Consider the following 21,142-nt stretch of genomic DNA (forward strand, 5'->3'; position numbering starts at 1 on the left):
ACAAAGGCTTTCAGTACCTCCATGCAGAGCAACACCACAATATATTAAGACAAGATGTGGTCGCTCTGGACAAAGACGTTCCTGAAGTTCGGGGTCGAACCCAGTGTGAGAAGCCCTTTGATGAATGTGGTGACAGGATGAGTCATTTAATTGCTTCCTTTTTAGAATAATGAGTCAACGAACACAGAGCCTAACAGTCAACACAGATGAGATCTTGTTCTATTAAAGTATTCGGTCAATGACGTCAAATGCTGAACCATGAATACCTGAAGATCAGGAATGATTCATTCGCAAATAAATGCAAATGTGCCAAAGGCAATTTAATAATAACTTTAACATGACCTAGAAACCCTACAAATGCAGTCTTGAGTCATTTCAAAAATTAGCAGAGTCACGCTCCAGAGCATAATGATGAATGATTTTAATTGGCACTCTTCTGACCTGAGTGACCTTGATGTGGTCCTGAGGGGAAGGCTCGCACAACCCTGTTAGATCTGGGTTCTGGGTCCGTCCATCAGGGAACAAATAGCTACACACACACACACACACACACACACACACACACAAACAAACACAAATGTGTGGATGTGATTAAAACATCCATTAGTCTGACAACATCAGACAATGTGTTGCCATACGTCACCATATGGTGCGCACACGCAGGAATAGACGGGAATATAAACGGATCGGAGGGACATGATAGGACCATTTGATGAATGCGTTGTAGATGGAGGCCATGCGGTGTATAAATGAGCATTTGATCAGAGGTTTAGCTGGGCCAACAATAAGGTCAATCAAATGTCGGGCTCAGAATTGGCCTCCAACTGACCAGCGTTACATGGAGATCAATGCAATGCTGGTCTTTTTTGATGCGAATTGAAATCGAATGCAATGCAAACCGCCTGTGCTCTGCTCAGGGTAATGGCACGGCCACGGTCACCAGCGACATGATACGTCTGGCTTGGTTAGCAACCGACGAGCAGTCTGCACTTAGAGAGCTGCCTGGTTTAAATAAACATGACATTTCAATAAAGACCCGTGAGGAGAAGAGTAAAGCGAGAAAAGGAGAAGTTGGGGGCTTGATGAAGTGAGGCGTATACAAAAGGGAGAAGATTGTCATGCGACGCGTTGGTAGCCGTGGTGCGGAGCCGCTGCATCAAGAGACTCACAATCCTTCCCTGAAGCCGTCGATGAGGGCCTGGAAGAGGGGCTTGTTGTGGGGGATGGTCTGCAGGATGTTGCCGTCCGCCGTCACGTACCCGATGGCCCACTGGCCGAGCCGCGTGCAGCTCAGCCGGAAGATGTAACTGTGGGACGAAGACGCAGAGATCCATGATGCAGACGCCGTGTTATACATGAGCCCCGCATCACTCGAGGAATATACTTTTGGAACTTCCACTAAAGCATCCAACCAATTTAACGAAATATTTAAAACCCTTTAAGAGGTGCAGTTTGTATGGTTCAGTTATCGTGCATGTTCTTGATAAAGTAGAAGGAGGAATAGTTGCTGTGACACAGTGCAGGCCAGCTAAACTGGGGAGAACATCAGTGTGTGGGGGTAAATGTGCATGTCATTGAGGGGCACTGGTTTCCGCGTGGGAGTATGTCGGGAAACACTAAGAAATGACATCAGCGCCTGGTGCACAATAAAGCCATTGATGCTAGGTGCCAGTACCATGCTGCCCTGGGACACACACACACACACACACACACACACACACACACACACACACACACACACACACACACACACACACACACACACACACACACACACACACACACACACACACACACACACACACACACACACACACACACTAACTAACTAACTGGCCCATGAAAGTGGTTTCAAGACCCAACTTGCGCAGTCGGTCACGGAAATGAAATAAAACAAATGTATGTCCGGATGAGTTGTGTGTGCACTGTTGGTTTTGTTTTCATCCAAACGATAACGTTTACACACGGACGTCTGAGTCAACCAAGCAAGGGTCAATTATTCTGTACCGGGTTTCCCGCAGAAAATGTCTCAGTTAAGGTGGTGGGCTTTGACGTCGGGGGAGAGGGGGGGGAGGATGGGAGGGGTCAAAGTATTTGTTCAATTTAACTTTTAATAGATTCTAGATAGAAGAAGAAATTATTTTAAGATCTCTTTTTTGGACAACGACGTAGTTAAGGTGGCAGGTGGCGGTTGCATAGGCGGCCGCCTAAGATGTAAAGTGGTGTCGGAGACCCTGCTTTATCTCTTAAGCTAAGCCCAATGGCACAACATATGGGCGGTGTGCAGAGGGCCAAAATGGGTACGGGTGAAGCGGCGAGGACAAGGTAAGCTATGGGACACACCGAGTCACTCGCATCGACAGCACTGGTCATTGGGAGGTCATGAAATATCATGGACCTGTGTTGTGACAATACGCTATTCTGGCTTGCCATGTGGGTTGTGTGCGTCTGCGTTTGTGTGTCACACACACACACACACACACACACACACACACACACACACACACACACACACACACACACACACACACACACACACACACACACACACACACACACACACACACACACACACACACACACACACACACACCTGCCGGGCTTGTGGATGAACTTCTGCAGCCGCGCTTTGACCTCGTCGTAGGTGAGGAAGGCCATGTACCCCGGGTGAGTCACCGCCAAGCTGTTCCAGTTCCGTAGCAGGGACGACCACGGCTGTACACACGCACACGCACACAGAGTGGTTGAGCAGACATGGCTATGGCAGTGAAAGCAGATTGTTGAGAAACTGAATCATGGATGACGGTTAAAACAACCGCCAGTAGCATTTCGATTTATTAGCCAACATGTGAGCAAGCTTGACTGGGTGACATTGGTGGCGGGAGAAGGGGGTCAAACCAAGCAGAACTAAAATCACTTTCAAGGCCTCATTATTTATACAGACACTACTAGAACAATGTCATACAAAATGAGCCAATTGTACTCACCCCTCCCTCCCAAGAGGCTATTGGTTCTAATTTTGTATTTAAGCAGGTTCATGATGCTTTCGTAATGTGTCTTAAAAAAGCATTTAATCTTTCAGCACACAAGTCCTTCCTTGGGGATCACTTTTTAAAAAACACTTTTCTGGTCTCAATAATAAAAGTCCTGATTCTCTCTAAAAGGGGAATGACGAAAGACTCCTGCGCCGCAGACAGCGCTGCTCTCTGGTTGGGTTACAAAGAGGAAATAACACCCACAGGCTAGCCCTGTCAACTAAGTGTCGAGGCCACCCGAATCAGGCGAGTTGTTTTAAATACACACGTTAATGGGACCAGGACACGTTGATGCATGAGCCGGAGTCCTCATATATCGGTCCTGATTGACAGTCACTTCATTCCGAGGGATAATCAAAGAACTAAATTCAGACAGAGATGTGAAACACAGAGCATGTCTAGGACTTTGAGGAAAGATAGACCAAAATATGGCTGTCGAACATCATTTCATTCACTGGGGGACGAATGTGTAAGAAACATTACGGTGGGCCTATGATCCGTGTAACCTACAATAAGCCCATATTCTGACAATGGCTTCATCGTCATTATCACAGTAACATTAACAACATCATCACAGTCTTCATTATGGAACAAGGAAAAAAGGGCTAATACAAAAGGCCTTTCACAATTACCAGTGCTATAGCCTGCAGTGGAAGAGGAGAGATGGTGGCTGATAAAACATTCACCCTAATCTAGATTTCCTCTCTATCAGTCCTATCCTCTCCCCTTCCGTTTCCCACTTCCTCTGCATGCTGATCATTATAGTGACCTTGATAGAGAATGCTGTGCAGCATATGCACTGATAAACTCTTTCCCCCTTCACACTCACACACACACACACACACACACACACACACACACACACACACACACACACACACACACACACACACACACACACACACGTTACACATTCATGATACGAATATGTAAATCATTGTTAGTTATAAAATACTGAAAACTGAGCCTAACACGCTTTGCAAAAACAATATACAGGTATTGAGAAGCTATTCCGACAATTGTGACTGTGACAAAGGTGATTGGTTGTCGTCGAAAGAAATTACATATCAAAAACCGAGCCAACTTCCTCAGAAAAAGGCAACCAACAAAAAGATAACGAAAGACTTTGATACTTTTACATCATCCTCCCCGCTTACAATGCAAGTCATTGAACTTCCTCTTGAAGAGTTCACAGCGAGCCCACAGAAGATGAGGGTGATAAGCTGAACTTCATGACAAGTAGCTCAAATCTAATCTCTCTTTCTCTCTCTCAGGTGTCTGGTGCCTACCTGAAACAGTCTGGTGAAAATGTCAAACTCGAAGACGGAGATGTAGTCGTTGCAGGTGAGGTCTATGGTGGACTTGAGGGCCATGGCCTCCAGGCCCGAGCTGATGGGATGGAACTCGTGGAGCGACTGGCGGAACACCTTCCAAGGCACTATGGTCCTACAACACACACACACACACACACACACACACACACACACACACACACACACACACACACACACACACACACACACACACACACACACACACACACACACACACACACACACACACACACACACACACACACACACAATGTTTATGTGTGCGCTCAGAGGAAACGGAGGGCTAGTAAGTAGTAGTAAAGACGAATCACAATACACATTCTATAGAACGCTATTAGAATGTTAGCCTACAGAATGATTATTGAAAACAACAAACTAAAGCTATGAAGGTAACAATCTACACGTTGACACGGTTCTACACACTGCGACGCACAATGTCGCTGATGATTAATTTTTGTGTTGATAAGACGTGCAAAGTGAAGATTGAAGAAAAACATTTTTCTTCAATCTTCGAAGGAAACAAAGATTGAATAAAAACACAGAAAAACCAAGATATTGGTGTGCAGGATGAGGTTTTATGTCATCCAATTCTTTCTTCTGTGTGTTTTTTTATCTCTTGACCTATAACCTTGTTGTTCCTTCACACCGGTCATATCGTCTAGTGAAAACACACAAGTCGTATCGCGTTTTGCCCCGGACGTATTTTGTCTTACTTGTCTCCGAAGGCTTGCCTCCAGAACTCAGCGGCGTCGGCCTTGGTGATGCGGAAGTTGTCGCCCTGAAACAGGCCGTTGGGGAAGATGGCCTTCAGCTCGGCCAGCGTGTGGCTGAAGATCAGCGACAGCTTGGTCAGATTCCGCCTGTGGACAGGAAATTAGTTGCAGGGGGAGTGAGAATCACACGGCAATACTATCCTGTTGAAAACCACCATAAGAAACTAGTATGTGTCCATTATCTGTGCTCTACCCCCTGAAGCTAAGGCCATTATCTAACCTCAAAGCAAGACAGTTTGGACACCATCAATTCTTGCCGTTATTAATTTAATTTAACGACTTTCTGTGGGAAATTGGTCTTTTTAAGTTGAAAAGAAGGACCTTTGGGTTTTCACCCACATAGTCAGACCACTTTTAAGCTGCTTCCATAAGGCACTGGCAGATATTAATATGACCCACACACACACACACACACACACACACACACACACACACACACACACACACACACACACACACACACACACACACACACACACACACACACACACACACACACACACACACACACACACACACACACACACCATTTTAGAGGTTCATAATTAGGGGGGGGAAATTTCTGTCAGGGCAGACAGAAAAGAGGATCAAGATAATTAACAACAGAGTGTGACTTGCTTTACAGGTATGTTGGCACAAACACACACTAGTATTCATATGGCTATGTTGAGCATCTAGCATCTGAAAAAAGAAGGCAAGCATTTGAGAGAGGGAAGGAAGTCCCAATGGGGAGAGGAGTGTGAAGTCAACGCAGAGAGAGCGAGGAGGGGAGAAGCATAGGGAATGAGTCGAGGCGAACGGGGAGGGGGATAGGAAATAGCACCGTGCCACAAAGCCGCCTCGCCATCCCAGCAGAGCACTAGGAAGTGGTATGTAAAGAAAGGCGTGATTTACGAGGGCAACACAGAGGGGAATTGTACTTGGCTCAGAAGGAGGAAAGCGTTGACATGCGAGAGAGAGCGCCGTGGGGGCGGCAGAGTGCATCGCAGCTACCCCCACATCGCACCACGCTAGGCTAACACCGAGCGGACGCAAATGCCCGGCTAAAACCAATCTCACACGAATGCCGTGCTAACACTTTCACCAAGCTAACACTAACATCTTGCTATTGCTTACACCAAGCCATCACAAAGCTAGTTCTGAACTAATGGGGAACCCTATGTAATCGATGGGGTATAGATGGGAGAAGGGGACGTTTTTATTCCCTTATTTTCTACTTTGTGCGTCTCAGTGACCTAAAGATGGGGGCATTACAGGGCAGATATAAGATAATTCAGGGTCGACACGATGCCGAAATGTGGAAAGGGTTTGTACTGACAGTACTGTGAAAAGACCACTGGCAAGGTCTACATGCGGCAGACGGGTCGCCTTCCATGTGTCATTATGTTGAAGATGGTTCATAACTCACAAGCCACTAATCTTAAAAATGGGCAGTTAATTGAATTCATCAATATTCATGACTTAATTTCCCAATCAATTAATAGATCTCTGAACCCCCGTTGCCTTGCGGGGCTTTGATCTCCAAGCGAGTGCTAATGCTCCATCCACGGTGTCATATCTGCACAGATAAATGAGCAGTGAGCCACGTGTCTGCTGCAGCATGTCCCCTCCCAACAGGGGGTCCTACTCCATTTCCTCTGCTCCCGGCCCTGCTGCCTTGAAGCTGCCCCCCATCCATCCACCGTCCGCCTCTGTGGTCGTCCCTCCTTAAATCTGTGCTATACCCCCTTAACCCCCTCTGTGTGCTTGGCGCTCGACCTTCCTCTGCTGGTATCCGTTATCTAGCCATTTACCCCGACACTCACGGCACTGCGTACCACCGGACCTCTGATCTGCACCCCACACACACACACACACACACACACACTTCAGAGGATGAGAAATCGATTAAGAGTTTTTGGTCAGATTTGGGCACAAATTGACTGTACAAACAATGATTATGAGAAGGAGGAACGTTTTATAAAAGAGAGCCAAAAGTAAGAGATATGCCGCGCACTTTCACCAATAGTTCATCTCAGACACAAATTCTTGACACAATGTCAATTATAAACCGTGCAGTCAAATGTCTTAATAAGACGTGTAAGAATCAGACAGCCAGAAAGAGAGAGGCAGTGAGTGTAAGCCAATATCTTTTTCAGTATCATCATCTTTTCATGCCCCCTTTGTCTCTTTCTATTCATGCACAACTCTGCCTCTGTCTCTTCCTCCCATCCTCAGGGGCTGTTGGTTAGCACAATGTCCACTCTGTAGTTTGTGTGTCTGCTGAGTGGAAGCCAGAGCTCTGATAGCTTAGCCCTAGAACTGCTTCTGCCATTTCAGTGGCCGCTGTGCCAAGGAGGATGTGAAGTCAGTGGGCCATGGCAGTAAAAGAGCGCAGCGTTTCTTGCACACCCACAAGTGGATCATCGCAAGCCTGTAATATTCCCTCCACTCCACAACTCAAGGCCATTACCATGGAACCAAACAGGCTTTTGGACAGAATATAGCATTTTTTTTGTATGTAGCTCACAATCCCTTCCCCCTAATGCGTTAGCTTGACCTCCGACCCTGCCGCTGACTGCTCCTTTCCCGTTTCCTGCTGGCTGTGATAAGACAGTAGTCAGCCAGGCGGATCTGCACCAATGCACTAGTGCACCAATGCACCAATGCCCTAATGCACTAGTGCACCAATGCCCCAGTGCACCAGTGCACCAATGCACCAATGCACTAATGCACAAGACGTAACAGATAGTCCAAGGCTATTAATTGCAGTCAAAAAACCCACAAGGAAAATAAAGCAATACCAATCGACAAAATCAAGGCACTGGTTAGGGTGAAGGGGATACAACATTGCCCTGCATTTGTGTGCATGCACACGTTTAAATGGTGTATACAGCAATTTCACCATGGGAGGGAAATTTGTCCTTCCCCTTTTTTCGTGAGTTTGTGAAAGGTCAGAAATGTTAGCTGCTGGAAGGGGAAATGTAACCCTTTCCACTCTAGAAACCATCAGACAACACCAGTGACCGCACAGCAGCCTATTTTGAAGTAATCTGAAGTTCTGCATTAACCCTTGTAGTAGTGCTGCACGATTACTCGAATTGTAATTGCATTCGCGATATCAGCCTCTGCGATTGTATAACTGCAAAAGGCTGCAATTTAATTAAAAAGAAAAAAGTATTTTCTTATATCTATTTTATTTTGTTACTATTGAGAAAACCTAACAAGTTTGCACTGCAGAAATGCCTTTATCTTGAAAAACATATATTTTTATTATTTATTTAATTTTGTAAAATATTGTTATTTTTAAAGTAGTACTATATATATATATATATATATATATATATATAATTATTGTCCACAATAATTCCAATATGAGCTTTTCATCAAATCATGCAGCACTACCTTGTAGTTTTTTGCCAAAAGGACACAGGCATGCACATTAAATTGTAATTTCCCTCTCAAATGTGAAACTGGCACCCATCAAGGCTTTCACAATGAAAGCTGGTTTGATAGACAAACTATCAATTCAAAAACAAAGTAGCTCAACATTGACAATGACAGAGACACAGCACTGTTTGATGTGATAGGATCTGTCTGACCCGTCTGGTTTTTATTTGTCTCATTTCATGTTGTAACCAAGGCGGACGTATCAAGTATCGAGTTTAACTACATTTTTGATAGGCTTTTGCTTAGGGCAGGGTATCTTGCAATTTGCCAATTGTGTAGAAATATTGACCAAATGATGTCTCTGTATGGCTTGGAGATTGTGATGTAACGTTACAATGACCGCCTCTATTTTACAAGATATTGCCGTGTTTGAAACTACCGAAGAATCTCACGCGAGATATGGCAAAATACATTTTTATTAACCTAGGTTGCGATATATTGTTGGTATATTATTTTTATGTACTACAATCCTCGAGGCCTCTGAATATGGCGGAGTATTGCCAACAGAAGCTCCCATGATGCAATCTGATGTACGATCCCTAGAGAGGAGTGCTGCTGCTCGGTGGTCTCGTCTTTAGTTCCTTTTGTCACATCGCTAATTCAGTGCTTGCTCTTCAAACTGCAGAGACTGCTATTTACGCACGATTTTAAATGCACCATAACAGCAATGACATGCTGCTATACATTTCACTTTCAGATTTGGTGTCAGACGTTTAGTATTGTAAAACTTGAACGTATAAATGCAGCGTGCGAGACCTCTGCATACACACCGTCCACACACACAGAGCTGGTATTTTCCCCTATCGGCAAAAGCGATAACTGCGTGCCACACGTGCACAATTTGTCCTTAGCACCCGCTAATAATCCTTAAACTAGGCGTGGATTATTAGGTTAACACCAGTCACCATAGGTGATCATGGGTAGATGGTGTTCAGATTTTTGGCAGAACTTAAACAGAGTGAAATTATGTACGAGTATGATGGAAGTTCTCCATGATTACTAAGAAGGGCAGTAGTTTAACTGACTCATGAATCTTGGAAAGTTAACAAGCATCAACACTGCTTTAGAAATATACAATACCAAATTCCCTTCAATAACCTTGTGTTATTTTAAGAAACTAATATGGCTTTTGTCATTTACTAGATACTAGGTTGTGGTAAAAAGATTGGCGAGGGATTGATCAATGTTTTGATGATAGTGAAAGATCATTGAGAGCGTTTTATTTGCAATAACAGGAGTAATATATAAAACATTCAACAGTGCATGAATATTACTTGTCAACAAGCACTTGGACTTGCCGTCCGAATCACCCACCAACAGCTACTTTACGTGTTGAATTAAAACGGAATGAACCGTGTTCCTCTAACCATGTTCTGCGTTGGACTTTTTTTTTTTTTTACACAAATGAATGCCAATGTGTGTTGGCTATCAACACAAGTATAAATTGAAAACCAACTCAGAAGTGTGAACTGGGTTATATATACATGTATTGTAAACCACTAAAACCCATTCTTGCATCCAAAAGTGGTGCATGCATAAGTCATGCACCAATGTCACTTCAAACCACATTAACTGCCAAGATCCAGTCAGTGGCAGTGCAGAAACCTAGACAGTGTGCCATCTTCCATAAGTCCCCCCCTTAAACTAGAGCTGGATGTTGTGCAGTCATTGTGAGAGGGGAGGATATGTTCTGTACACACACACAGTACAGTTACGCACTGCCATCATGATTGAACATACAAATAATGTATCAACTTATCAATGATCTTTGTGGACCTCATTTCTTGTGGGCTCGCTAATTGGCATCCTTTCTGGAGGGCTGGGGAAACCAAGTTCCTGGGCAACTTGGTTGAGTACCCCTCTGGGTTAACCACTGGGTTGAGTTAGTATTAGTACACCTAGTGGTTAAACACTGGGTTGAGCACACCTCGAGGTTAACCAGTGGGTTGAGTACACATCTTGGTTAAACAATGGGTTGAGTACCCCTCTTGGTTAACCAGTGGGTTGAGTTAGTACACCTACTGGTTAAACACTGGATTGAGTATACCTCAAGGTTAACCAGTGGGTTGAGTTAGTACACCTCAAGGTTAACCAGTGGGTTGAGTACACCTCGCGGTTAAACACTAGGTTGAGTAAAACTCTTGGTTAAACACACCTCTTGGTTAAACACTGGGTTGAGTACACCTCTTGGTTAAACACTGGGTTGAGTACACCTCTTGGTTAAACACTGGGTTGAGTACACCTCTTGGTTAAACACTGGGTTGAGTACACCTCTTGGTTAAACACTGGGTTGAGTCACACCTCTTGGTTAAACACTGGGTTGAGTCACACCTCTTGGTTAAACACTGGGTCGAGTCACACCTCTTGGTTAAACACTGGGTCGAGTCACACCTCTTGGTTAAACACTGGGTCGAGTACATCCTTTTATTTTGCATGTACACAAGGTTAATGAAATAGAAAATTGGAAGGAAGACGTAATTTAAACAACGTCAACGTTTAAAACCACAATAAAATACACATGACTATCAACATAATTTGAATATTGATTGATTATGTGACACATACAAACTTGAGTTTAACACTTAAATCCTAACATGGATTAGCTTGATAGCCCATATACCTCTAGCTGAAGTAAAAAAGGGAAGGTCAGGGTGGTATAAAAAAATCTGTAGCAACATTTGGATGAGTGCATGTGGACTCATTGCTATTTTTATTCTCAAACTTGGCTAGAATTCCAACGTGGACATCTATGTCCAACAGGGGGGAACAGATTTCCCTGTGACTAGTTTGGGAATAACCCCATTTAGAACGTGATGGCTATGACTACTTTTGCTGGAGTTGTTGTTGTTGTTTTTTCGACAAAAGTTTATCGGTAGAGTTGCTTCAAGAGCATGGTCCAGTTTCCTCTTTAGAGAAAGAAAATCCTCTAAGTAGTTTTTTTGGAAGAAAGAATATCGTTTGGCTGAATCAAATTTTCACGAAGGAGGTGCAACAGAGATCTGGCGGCATAAGCAGCCAAGCTTCTAAAAATAGATCAGAAATTGAAAAATGAATGCTATGCCAGAGCAGGTGGTGTTATTTGGCACTACTGTATTGTTTATCCTGTCCATATGTTTCATGTTCCTGTCTACATTTCTAAAGGAATCGCTGCAAATATAAAATCACAGATTAGAAATATTTACAGCAGTAACACCTTCAATGTTTGATATCAAATTGAAACATGGAATGAAAAAGTTGACCCATTATGGAAGGTCCAACTATAGATTATTACTACATACTAGTAAATTGCCTCTGCTCAATCATATCCCAGGAAGAATGCATTGGTTGGGCAGGGCCAATGAGCTGTAGTTGAAGGCAGTGCACAACTTGCCATACTAACTACTTCTCAAACCAAAGTTTCATCCCGTAACTTATGCTTGTGCGTGGCTTCCTCAGTGTCAACAGACACACATTGTAAAAGCAAGATGTTTTTCATTGTCACCTATAATATGAATGCAAAACCAGACAACAATACGGCTGGCTTCCTCTTTAGCTCATATGGTGCCAGTTCCTGTGAGTAAAATGTATTTACCAGGGTCAGGATGCAACGGTAGCATAGCACAGGAAGACATATCAAGCAGTCTCTCACAGTGAGGTCAAAACCATTCAGATTCAGTGGTGGATGGGGTGTTCTTTTCAGTAAGTATTTTTACGCGATCTGCTTCAAAAAAGGGTGCCAAAGTGAAGAGATATTCTGATATAATGTAGTGAGTGCAACACAATTTAGTAGTGGTTGGGTAGATAAGTCAACCAACCTGCAACACAATGTAGTAGCGTTTGGGAGGTTGATTAGATATGTCAACCATCCGCGCTCGATTTAGCCTTCTGATAGAACATAGACAGAAAATCCTCTTTGTTTCATGATAGATACAGGGGAAGGAGTTATAAAAAAAGGAAGTGCTTGGTGTGAATCTTGTGTTGCACCGTGTCCGATCTGACAGAATATCAGTTGTCAGTCTTTATTGTTTACCCTCTAAAAAAATAAATGGCATAGAATACATGCTTCTCCAACCCCCCCCCCCTCTACACAGTTTAGCTTACGTCAATGACCATCATGTCTCCAGGGGAATCTAGCAGAGGCTGTGAAACTGAATTTAAGTGAGGCTGTGAAGAAAACGGTAGATAAGCAAGGGGATCTGAATCGGTCGCGGATGTGATTGTGGAGAAATGCGCAGGACATCACAACACAGTATATCCTCCCACGCTGCACTCCATTCTCAACACTTGGATATTTTACCGTGATGTGGATGCTCTAAGGCAGACAGGCTGTATTGTCAACCAACAACAAATGAGAGGTGAACATTAAAGAAGGAATAGCTCTGCGCAACCAAACACCTCTCAAATCAATTGCAATCGTTTCCCATAAGACAGGCTTTGACAAAGCCATGTGCTAACATCTGTTGCAGTTTAAACCCCACGCTAGGCTCCCTCCAGGCTTAAAGGCATTGGTTGATTCCAAAGCATTGCCTGTGGGCTGATATCCATTGAGCAGAGTCAGTGCCACTGCCTTCTTGCACAGACAGTAGACGTCTTTGTATGCTGCACTGTGAGCTGTGCATGTGCTCGCTCTTAGAACTCTTCTGACCAGGATGTATTTTCTGCTGCAACTGGAATAATAATAATGAATAAACTGAATTAAATCACACCGAAAAATGCCTCTTGTAGTCCTTTGATAATTAATCCAAGGGGAAGCTTGTGCTACAGGCTTCCTTTTATTTTCAAACCTGTTGAAGTCTGCCATTGTAGATTAAAAACAAAGCCCCTCCATAGAGGAACAGACGAGGATGTGTCCCAAAAGGGGTAGATAAAACTATCGCAGTGCACCACAGCACAATGATAGTTTTTATCTCATTGACTAGACCCTATTCAATTGCTGATCCAGTAGAACAATGTAATGTGTTGAGAATACTGTGCATTAAAAATAAAAACTAGTTAGTCCTTAAATCCACAAGCATTCAAGTGTGTCAATTAAAATTTGAGCTAGGGGAACTGCTTTAAAAAACAAATGCTCATGCATCCCATCATAGATGCAGCCTTATTAATTCATATTTCCCATAGGCGATTCATAATGTAATCTAACCTGCTAGTGAATTATAATAAGAAGGCGTTTAAACACATCATTGTATTTAAGGATTCAGTCATCGTTCCAGTCAGTTAATTTTCCAGTGAATGTATAATGAAAGCTAAGCTATTCTGTTTTTTCTTTTGTGGTGCAAGTATACTGTGGTCTCTTCATATACTTACACTTACAGTCTCTGCATCTCAAAACATGTTCATATTTCGAATGCAACACTAATGTCCACCTCCCAGCCATGCCTTACTGATGTTTATGAGGGGACATCATTATCAATAAAATGTGTGGTTTCTAAACAGAGAACGATGCAGCACAGCTAAATGCTTGTTCCTACTGCTCACAACCAAGATTATTTGAGGAAGCTAAAGGGTAAACATGATTGACAGGCCTAATATATCAGTTGTCCGATGAAGAAGGTAAGAGGGCAAACCACAAGCCTTCTGTGTGTGTGTCACAGTGAGTCTTGTTAAAAAATGTTGTATCTTTCACCCAGTATGCTAGGCCTAACCGGACTATCCTTTACTTTGATTAAAAGTCGATTTTCAACAACATGCTTGGTCCTTATTCCTTCAGACCTGGAAATTAAAACTTCACTGTAGAACAGGTCCTCTACTGTTTTTGTGTAGGACACACTTAAGTAGGGTCCATTAAGAGTTGAGTTACCACGTTGACATTTATTGTTTAAGGTCTTGACACAACGAGCATAACACATGTTTTCAAGGTGTAAAATTGCAGTTAACTTTGAGAAATGTTACGCAATATACAGTACGTACGCCACAAATTGTCAGATTCAACTGAAACTAAATTGTTAATCCGTTATAACGCAATTTGTTTGTTTCCATAAAGAGCTAAACCTTTGCCAAGAACAAAGCTTTTGTAAGAAAAGAAAACATCGCAAGATACCAGGAAGGAAAGCTTGACTGTAAGCCAGTGGATGGTGACACATAAAAAAGGGGCAAGTCCTAGCAGGATGACATCTAGAGCCACAAACACAGTCACAAACAACATGAAAGTGATGCAGCTGAAAGTTGTGTAGACTTTCTGAACACAAACCACATTGTCTTTCCACATGAGACATGGGTAAAACCATCCTGCCTTTGAATGCAACTGACAAATTGTTTTGTACTTGCATCTGTGCAGTCATGCACATTTCTTTCACAGCACTCAAATCCTGAGAACATCTGCAGGTCGATTCTGCCAAGCTCTTTTACGACTGCTGCTTCTACTACTACCACCACCATTGTACAAGCAATCATGCCTTTGCTCACCGGGGCTGCGAGTTCTCCTCGTACATCCGGTCCTTGCCGTCTTTAAACAGGCTGATGGTCTGCTTGGTTTTCTTGGTCAGGTTCTCCATGAAGACTCGGAAGTACTCATTGTCCCCCAGCGTCTCCATCTTGCCCTCATAGCGGGAAAGGATGGTGCGGAGGTGCTGGTAGGTGTCTGGCAGCAGGTCCAGGATGTAGGGCGGGCTGTTCTTCAGAGCCAGCTTTGGGTTCTGGCACAGGCGTACCACCTGCAGAGAAGGAGAAGGGGTTCAAGAGATAGGCAGATGTATGCCAGGTATGGAATCGAGAGGTGTGAAAGGGTAGAATAAAAGAAAATGGATGTTTGATTATATTGTATGCTAGGCTTTGTTTATTTAATACACTAGTTGCAATGGTAACATAGATCCAGCCAATAAGACACTTAGATATACAAGCTTCTGTCTAGCTTCAGTTGTTCAAAATAACCACTGAAGGCTACCTGAAGAAGGACAACTTATGAACTCTAACCCTCTCTTGCTTAACCCTAGTATGGCTATTGTCAGTCCAAGATCAATCGTAGATTGCACGTTGGTCTGGAGAAGCTGCTGTCATTTTCTTCAGCACAAGAGGCTTGATCAACGGGCCTAGTTCATATGACTCTGTACACGATTTGCTGATTGCCGTCGCTTCCCTGTCATTATTGTGTTAGACCAGCCAATAGCGCACCAAGGGGAAAAGCCAGCTTGGTGATTGGCTCCCGCAAAAACGTATCGAAAGCAGAAAGAAATGTATTGCTCTTCTCCAGACCCTTGTTCAGGGAAAACTCCAATCGCCGGCAGAATGGGCGGGGCTACCTCGTCTAGCTTAACCCCCAAGCTTCAAGGCATTTCTAACCCCATACATAACCACCTCACACAGAGACAGAGACAGAGCGAGACGGAGGGAAATCTAGTTCTGAACATCTGCCTTTAAAAAGACTAAAATCCAAACCCCAACGATGTAAAACAGGACGACTTGCATCAATCATCAACATCAGAAGGGGAACATGTCATAATAAAAGTGAACAAGGTTGGACCATCCTATCAGGTAGCAAAATAAAAAAAGAAAAAAAGAAAATTAAATTAAATCAGGAAAAGTTGGACAAACATTGACGATTAAGCATTTTTCACATTTCTATGTAGTTTAACCAAATTCACAACAAAAAAATCCTCCACTTCTAAACGTCCACTGTCACAGAACTGTTGTACTGTAATTGAGTTCATGCAAAATTGTCACTGGACCATAACTTAAAACTCTCATATTGTGTATGAAAGAAATGTTCTCTACCAAAATCGTAAAATGACAGGGATAGGACAGAGATTAAGGAAACATGCTAGGTAGAAATTCAGGCATCTCCAACAACAATGCTACAGCCAGTATGCTGTCCTTCTAAAATGTTTAATTAACAACCTTCCGGTTACCAGTCAACCCACTCTACCTCCTGAGCCACATGCCGCCACTGAACAACTTGCTGTGTCATTGCCCATGTAATAATTACAATCGTCTTCAAATATAACGTGCCATTGTCTTGCGCTTGTTCAGTATCCTAAACCTGGTAAACCAGAGGAGCTTCGATTCTGGTGAAGAGGTGGCAGGGGATACAACTCTCTACAATATTCTGAGTTTGGAGCAACAAATTCTAAACACTTGGGTGTCATTGTTAGATAATTTACCTTTAAGATCCTGTTCAAGTCAAACGCTACGCATAGAATAGAACAGTTCTGGCACTTATTTTGTTTGATGGCAACATGGCAAGAATAGAATGGCAAGCTATCAGGTTGAATTTTCTAAATTCCCTTTGAGGTCGGGATCGCAATACCACCTTACAGGAAGATGAAAATACTTTGCATGACCCCAATTCATAAAGGCTCAAAGTAACTTGACCACAATTCACTTTTTCATTCAGGAAATTAACTTTGTTTACAAAACTAGACAAAGCAGCAGAATGTTTGATATGTGAGGAGCTTGTTCAAAGCTCATAAACCTATAGCATTATTACAGTTCCTCCACCCCTCCATTCTAATCCAAATTCGTACTAGCCTGGCCCGGCAAACCTAGACTCATTATATAAAAGAACAGACAAGTTGTTTGCAAAGGGGTAGTTAACACCAAGTGCAAACTTTAATACACTTTTAGTCTACATGCATAATTAAGTCTGTGCATAATTATGCACTTATAACCACTGTTTGTTCTCTCACATCACTCAAGGTGGCATGACTGGTGTTAAATGTTCGCCCTCAAGCTAAGCTGCATTCCTATCCTGTCCTATACTCATAAAAATACATATTGTGAACAGACCACATTCCACTAGTCTTCCCATACTACAAGAGAATGACAGCGACTAGATTAGTACTATTATCATTGAATTTTATTCCACCATTATTGTTTCACTCATACACCAACAAGAGGCTAAAATAGATAGTAAGTTAGTTGTAAAGGTGGGGTGCAGTAGGTTTTCTGAAGTTTATTTTAACTTTCACAATAAAACACCGGGTTTTGCAATACTGTCACAACAGTAATCATCTCTTAATGTTAGTTATTTGATCTTGTTACCCAACTTCCCAATTCATAATGTAACTGCAAAAAAGGAAGCGTAAAGAATCGAACAGGAGATAAAATCGAATAACTAAAGATGCCACAACAATCAAAATGCGAACAATAACATAATTGCCAATCACATCCTGAAGAAGCCATCCGCATCCAGTCCAAAAGTATGATGGTCAGATTTTAAGACCACATTGTCGTAGTATTAATAATTAATTAATTAAATACTCAAATGATCTGAATGAATTGCTGTACATCAATGAAATGTAGGTGGTAGAAAGCTGTGATTGAATTCTGAGATGCATCCAATTAGTATACTGTGGCAAATAAATTGTGTCCCTTGTATTAACAGGGGATTAGGAGACTCCCATACGTTCTTGAAGGGAATATGAATCATCCTTTTACATTTCTTATGATTTAACTAAACACTAATTGCCAAAGATGTTTGACATTGAGGACCTATTATAATCAATACATATGACGATGACAGCTTCCGACTGAAGTCACAATAATTAATCAATAATACCCATAGATGTTAATAGTGCAAAAATATTTTTTTAAAAAACTACTTTTATAGACGGTTGTCACTATAAGCTAACTACTAAAAAGACCTCGACTGGAACTTGGAGAAACAAAAGGCTGTCTTGTCCTCTCATTGTTCTGATAATGATGTGGGAATCACACAGGAAACGGGGGTCAAAGCGGCTTCGGACTTTTCCGAAAAGTTGAAGTTGCGAAACGAGAAGCCTCTGTAACACTATAAACCACCCTAAACGGTCACGTTATCTTGTGTGTGGGTGTGTATGACAAAGGTTTGTTTAAGCCTCGTTTCTGATAGGCGGTAGACAGTGGTCATGTCAATGATGTAGGCTACGGAGATCATTCCTTGTGAGCCACTCCAGAAACCTCACTGAATTAAGCTCAACTCGCACAGTGTAGTGCGAATCTTTAACCAAACCTCACCTATATGGTTGAAAAGATCTCGAAGGTTATTATTAACAAATGTGTGCGGAAGGACCAGAGCTGTTAAGACCAAAACAAAGCCCTCGTACCGAACAACAGACAATTTAGCGGCTCTGTGTCTCTGGCCCAATATGAAGAAACACATATTTCTTCATATTATTTTTATTTTACTTGGCATTTAATAGTTTGTTCGCCACTAGAAGGTTCAACGTGCATTGAGTTGTCAGAGATGCATGTCCTTCTCGACTGCCTAGCTAGCCTGCTTCCTCTTGCAGGGCACCAGAAGGCTGCAGCAGATTAGCTTGCAAATAGCTACTCAGCTAAGCTAACTAGCCATGTCGCTAACACCTACAGCAGCGCAAACAGCTGGCTAAGAAGATCACAAACCTTGTCCATCAGTTTCCAACATTTCTCCACCGTCTTTTTGTCCACGGCGCCCGGCTGATGGTGGGCATGGAGGTGGTGGTGGTGTGGCTGGAACGCATCCTTCATCATACCGATGAGCCCCCCACCTTTCTTCAGATTCCCTGCCATGGTCGGGCTGGGTTCGGGTCGGCCAGAGCGACAGATGGGCAGGGAAGGGGCCAGGGAACCAACCCTAAGAATCCTGCAACTGCTTCGATCCGGGGGTTGGTTTGCACCCCCCGGTTAGGACAGCGCCCGAGGGTCGTGTCCGAGCAAAGGTCCGAGGGGGCGGGGGGAGGGGAGGTGTACTCGGGTGGATTTATCCAGGCAAGGTTTCCATGATAGTCAAACTGACAGGATGGTTGCTATACAGCTGGCCAGGTTGCTGGTGGTCAACGCATATCTCTCATTCAGCCGTCGGCGGCTCTCTGCTGCAGCTGGAGCAGTGTTGCACCCTCTCGCACTGCAGTAAAGAAGCGAGGCAATGTCCGTGAAAAGAATGTCTGTTCTTCACCAAGCAGGGGGCAATGGCCACGACTCTGTCAAACTGCCTTAGCGTTAAAGCCCTGGACAAAAGCCAAACGTCGTCGTTGCCTTTTAGCCTCTATCAGTCTGACGGGAAGTTCAGTGTCTCCAACCAGTCACATTGTTTCTCATTCCTAGTGGGCGACTGGTCGCTGGATCTTCTTGTTGTGGCCCGAACGAATGACTTCCAACGGGTCTCAGGATATCAAGGACACACGTGGGAAAATGTATCAATAAATAGATATAGACATGAAATAGTACCTAGCGGCTGCTAATTTATATTTCCCCGTGACGTGTGTACGCAGCCCTTCCCCTTCCCTCCGATACGTCCTCTTCCGTTCACCTCGCCCTTCCTCGCTCTCCGTGTACGCATGCGCGTACGTGTTCGCGCTGAATAAAGCAGCGCGCGCCGCCGATCACACACAAGTAGGGGCCATTGAGAAGATTCAGGCGCTCCCGCTTGCCCGCAGTGGTTCAATGGTCCCCAAAAGAACAAGACTGGTTTTCAACAGACATCCACATATCAATCAATGGTTGGTGGATACTTGTCGATGATCATTTGATTGAAACGAGTCGTCAGAACTTCAGTGCTCTGAAATCTGGACTAAGACCGTGTAGTTTGTAGGCTACTGGTTTAATAATAATAATAATAATACATTTAATTTAGAGGCGCCTTTCAAGACACCCAAGGTCACCTTACAGAGCATATAGTCATCATTCAAAACTATGTAAAACAGACTAGGATTAAAAGGAAAACAGAGGTTAAACATGAAAAATAATAATAATTAATAACACTCAAAGACGCCTAAAGTGAAGGGGGGACCTCACTAACCACCACCAATATGTAGCACCCAGTTGGGTGATGCACGGCAGCCAATTGGTGCCAGAACGCTTAAGAAACACAGTGGTAAATGATTTGAAAAAGGCCAAGGCAGATTTCTTTATTACTATTATAAATGAAGGCAAAGGGAACAGCAAACTGTGGTACATAATTAACCGTCTGGCAAATAAATAATGTAGGTCCAAATGATGGAAAAGGTTCGCGCAGGAGAGGTTGCTTTGAAACCGGAAGGTTTCTAGGTTGAGGCTGAGTGTCGAGGCGTCCCTGAACAAGAAGACACCTAATCCCAACCACTCCCGAATAACGGTCTATCCCCTTGAATGTTTGCCTCTGCCCTCGATGTGTTAATGTGTGTTTGAACCGTTGGAAGTTGCTTTGGATAAAAGCGTCTGCTAAATGTAAATGTTTAACCTTAATTCACGCTAATTAATTAACTAACAGAACATGGCACATAGCTTTGGTGCCAGAATAAAAGAGATAACCTACCCCAGTTTTAATATTACAGAGTCCTTGAAGAGAATATCCACAAGAAAATAACAACTGCTGAAAACTGCTAAGGGGCCCCAGACATTAATGGATGAGCCTCTTTTGGTGCATCTCAATAAATTTGAATATTGTGGAAAAAGTACTTAATTTCAATAATTACATTTAAAAAGTGAAACTCATTGTATAGAATCATTACACCCAAAGTGAAATATTTCAAGCCTTTGTTTGTATTAATCTTGATGATTATGGCTTTCAGCAGATTCAGTATCCAAATTCAGTGTCTCAGAAAGTTTGAATATCATGAAAAAGTTCAATATTGGAGACTCAAGCTGTCACGCTCTAATCAGCTAATAACCTTAAAATACCAGTCTTTTAATGCTCTCTCAGTCTAGTTCAGTGCTTCACAAT

General features: G+C 43.0%; 1 protein-coding gene across 1 annotated transcript in view; it reads right to left on the reverse strand.

Moving 5' to 3' along the window:
* cbl (Cbl proto-oncogene, E3 ubiquitin protein ligase) overlaps positions 1-19,738 on the reverse strand; it is a 30,754-nt gene extending 11,016 nt beyond the window's left edge. Inside the window, exons 1-7 of the mRNA XM_056612207.1 lie at positions 18,865-19,738; positions 14,953-15,200; positions 5,083-5,229; positions 4,325-4,481; positions 2,594-2,715; positions 1,170-1,307; positions 442-529 (exon numbers count right to left, since the gene is read on the reverse strand). Coding sequence (XP_056468182.1) covers positions 442-529; positions 1,170-1,307; positions 2,594-2,715; positions 4,325-4,481; positions 5,083-5,229; positions 14,953-15,200; positions 18,865-19,011 — 1,047 coding nt within the window. The 5' untranslated portion in view covers positions 19,012-19,738. The remainder of the gene's footprint in view (positions 1-441; positions 530-1,169; positions 1,308-2,593; positions 2,716-4,324; positions 4,482-5,082; positions 5,230-14,952; positions 15,201-18,864) is intronic.
* Between the last annotated feature and the right edge of the window lie 1,404 nt (positions 19,739-21,142).

Source organism: Gadus chalcogrammus, chromosome 16 (assembly GCF_026213295.1).
Source record: "Gadus chalcogrammus isolate NIFS_2021 chromosome 16, NIFS_Gcha_1.0, whole genome shotgun sequence".
Lineage (NCBI taxonomy): Eukaryota > Metazoa > Chordata > Actinopteri > Gadiformes > Gadidae > Gadus > Gadus chalcogrammus.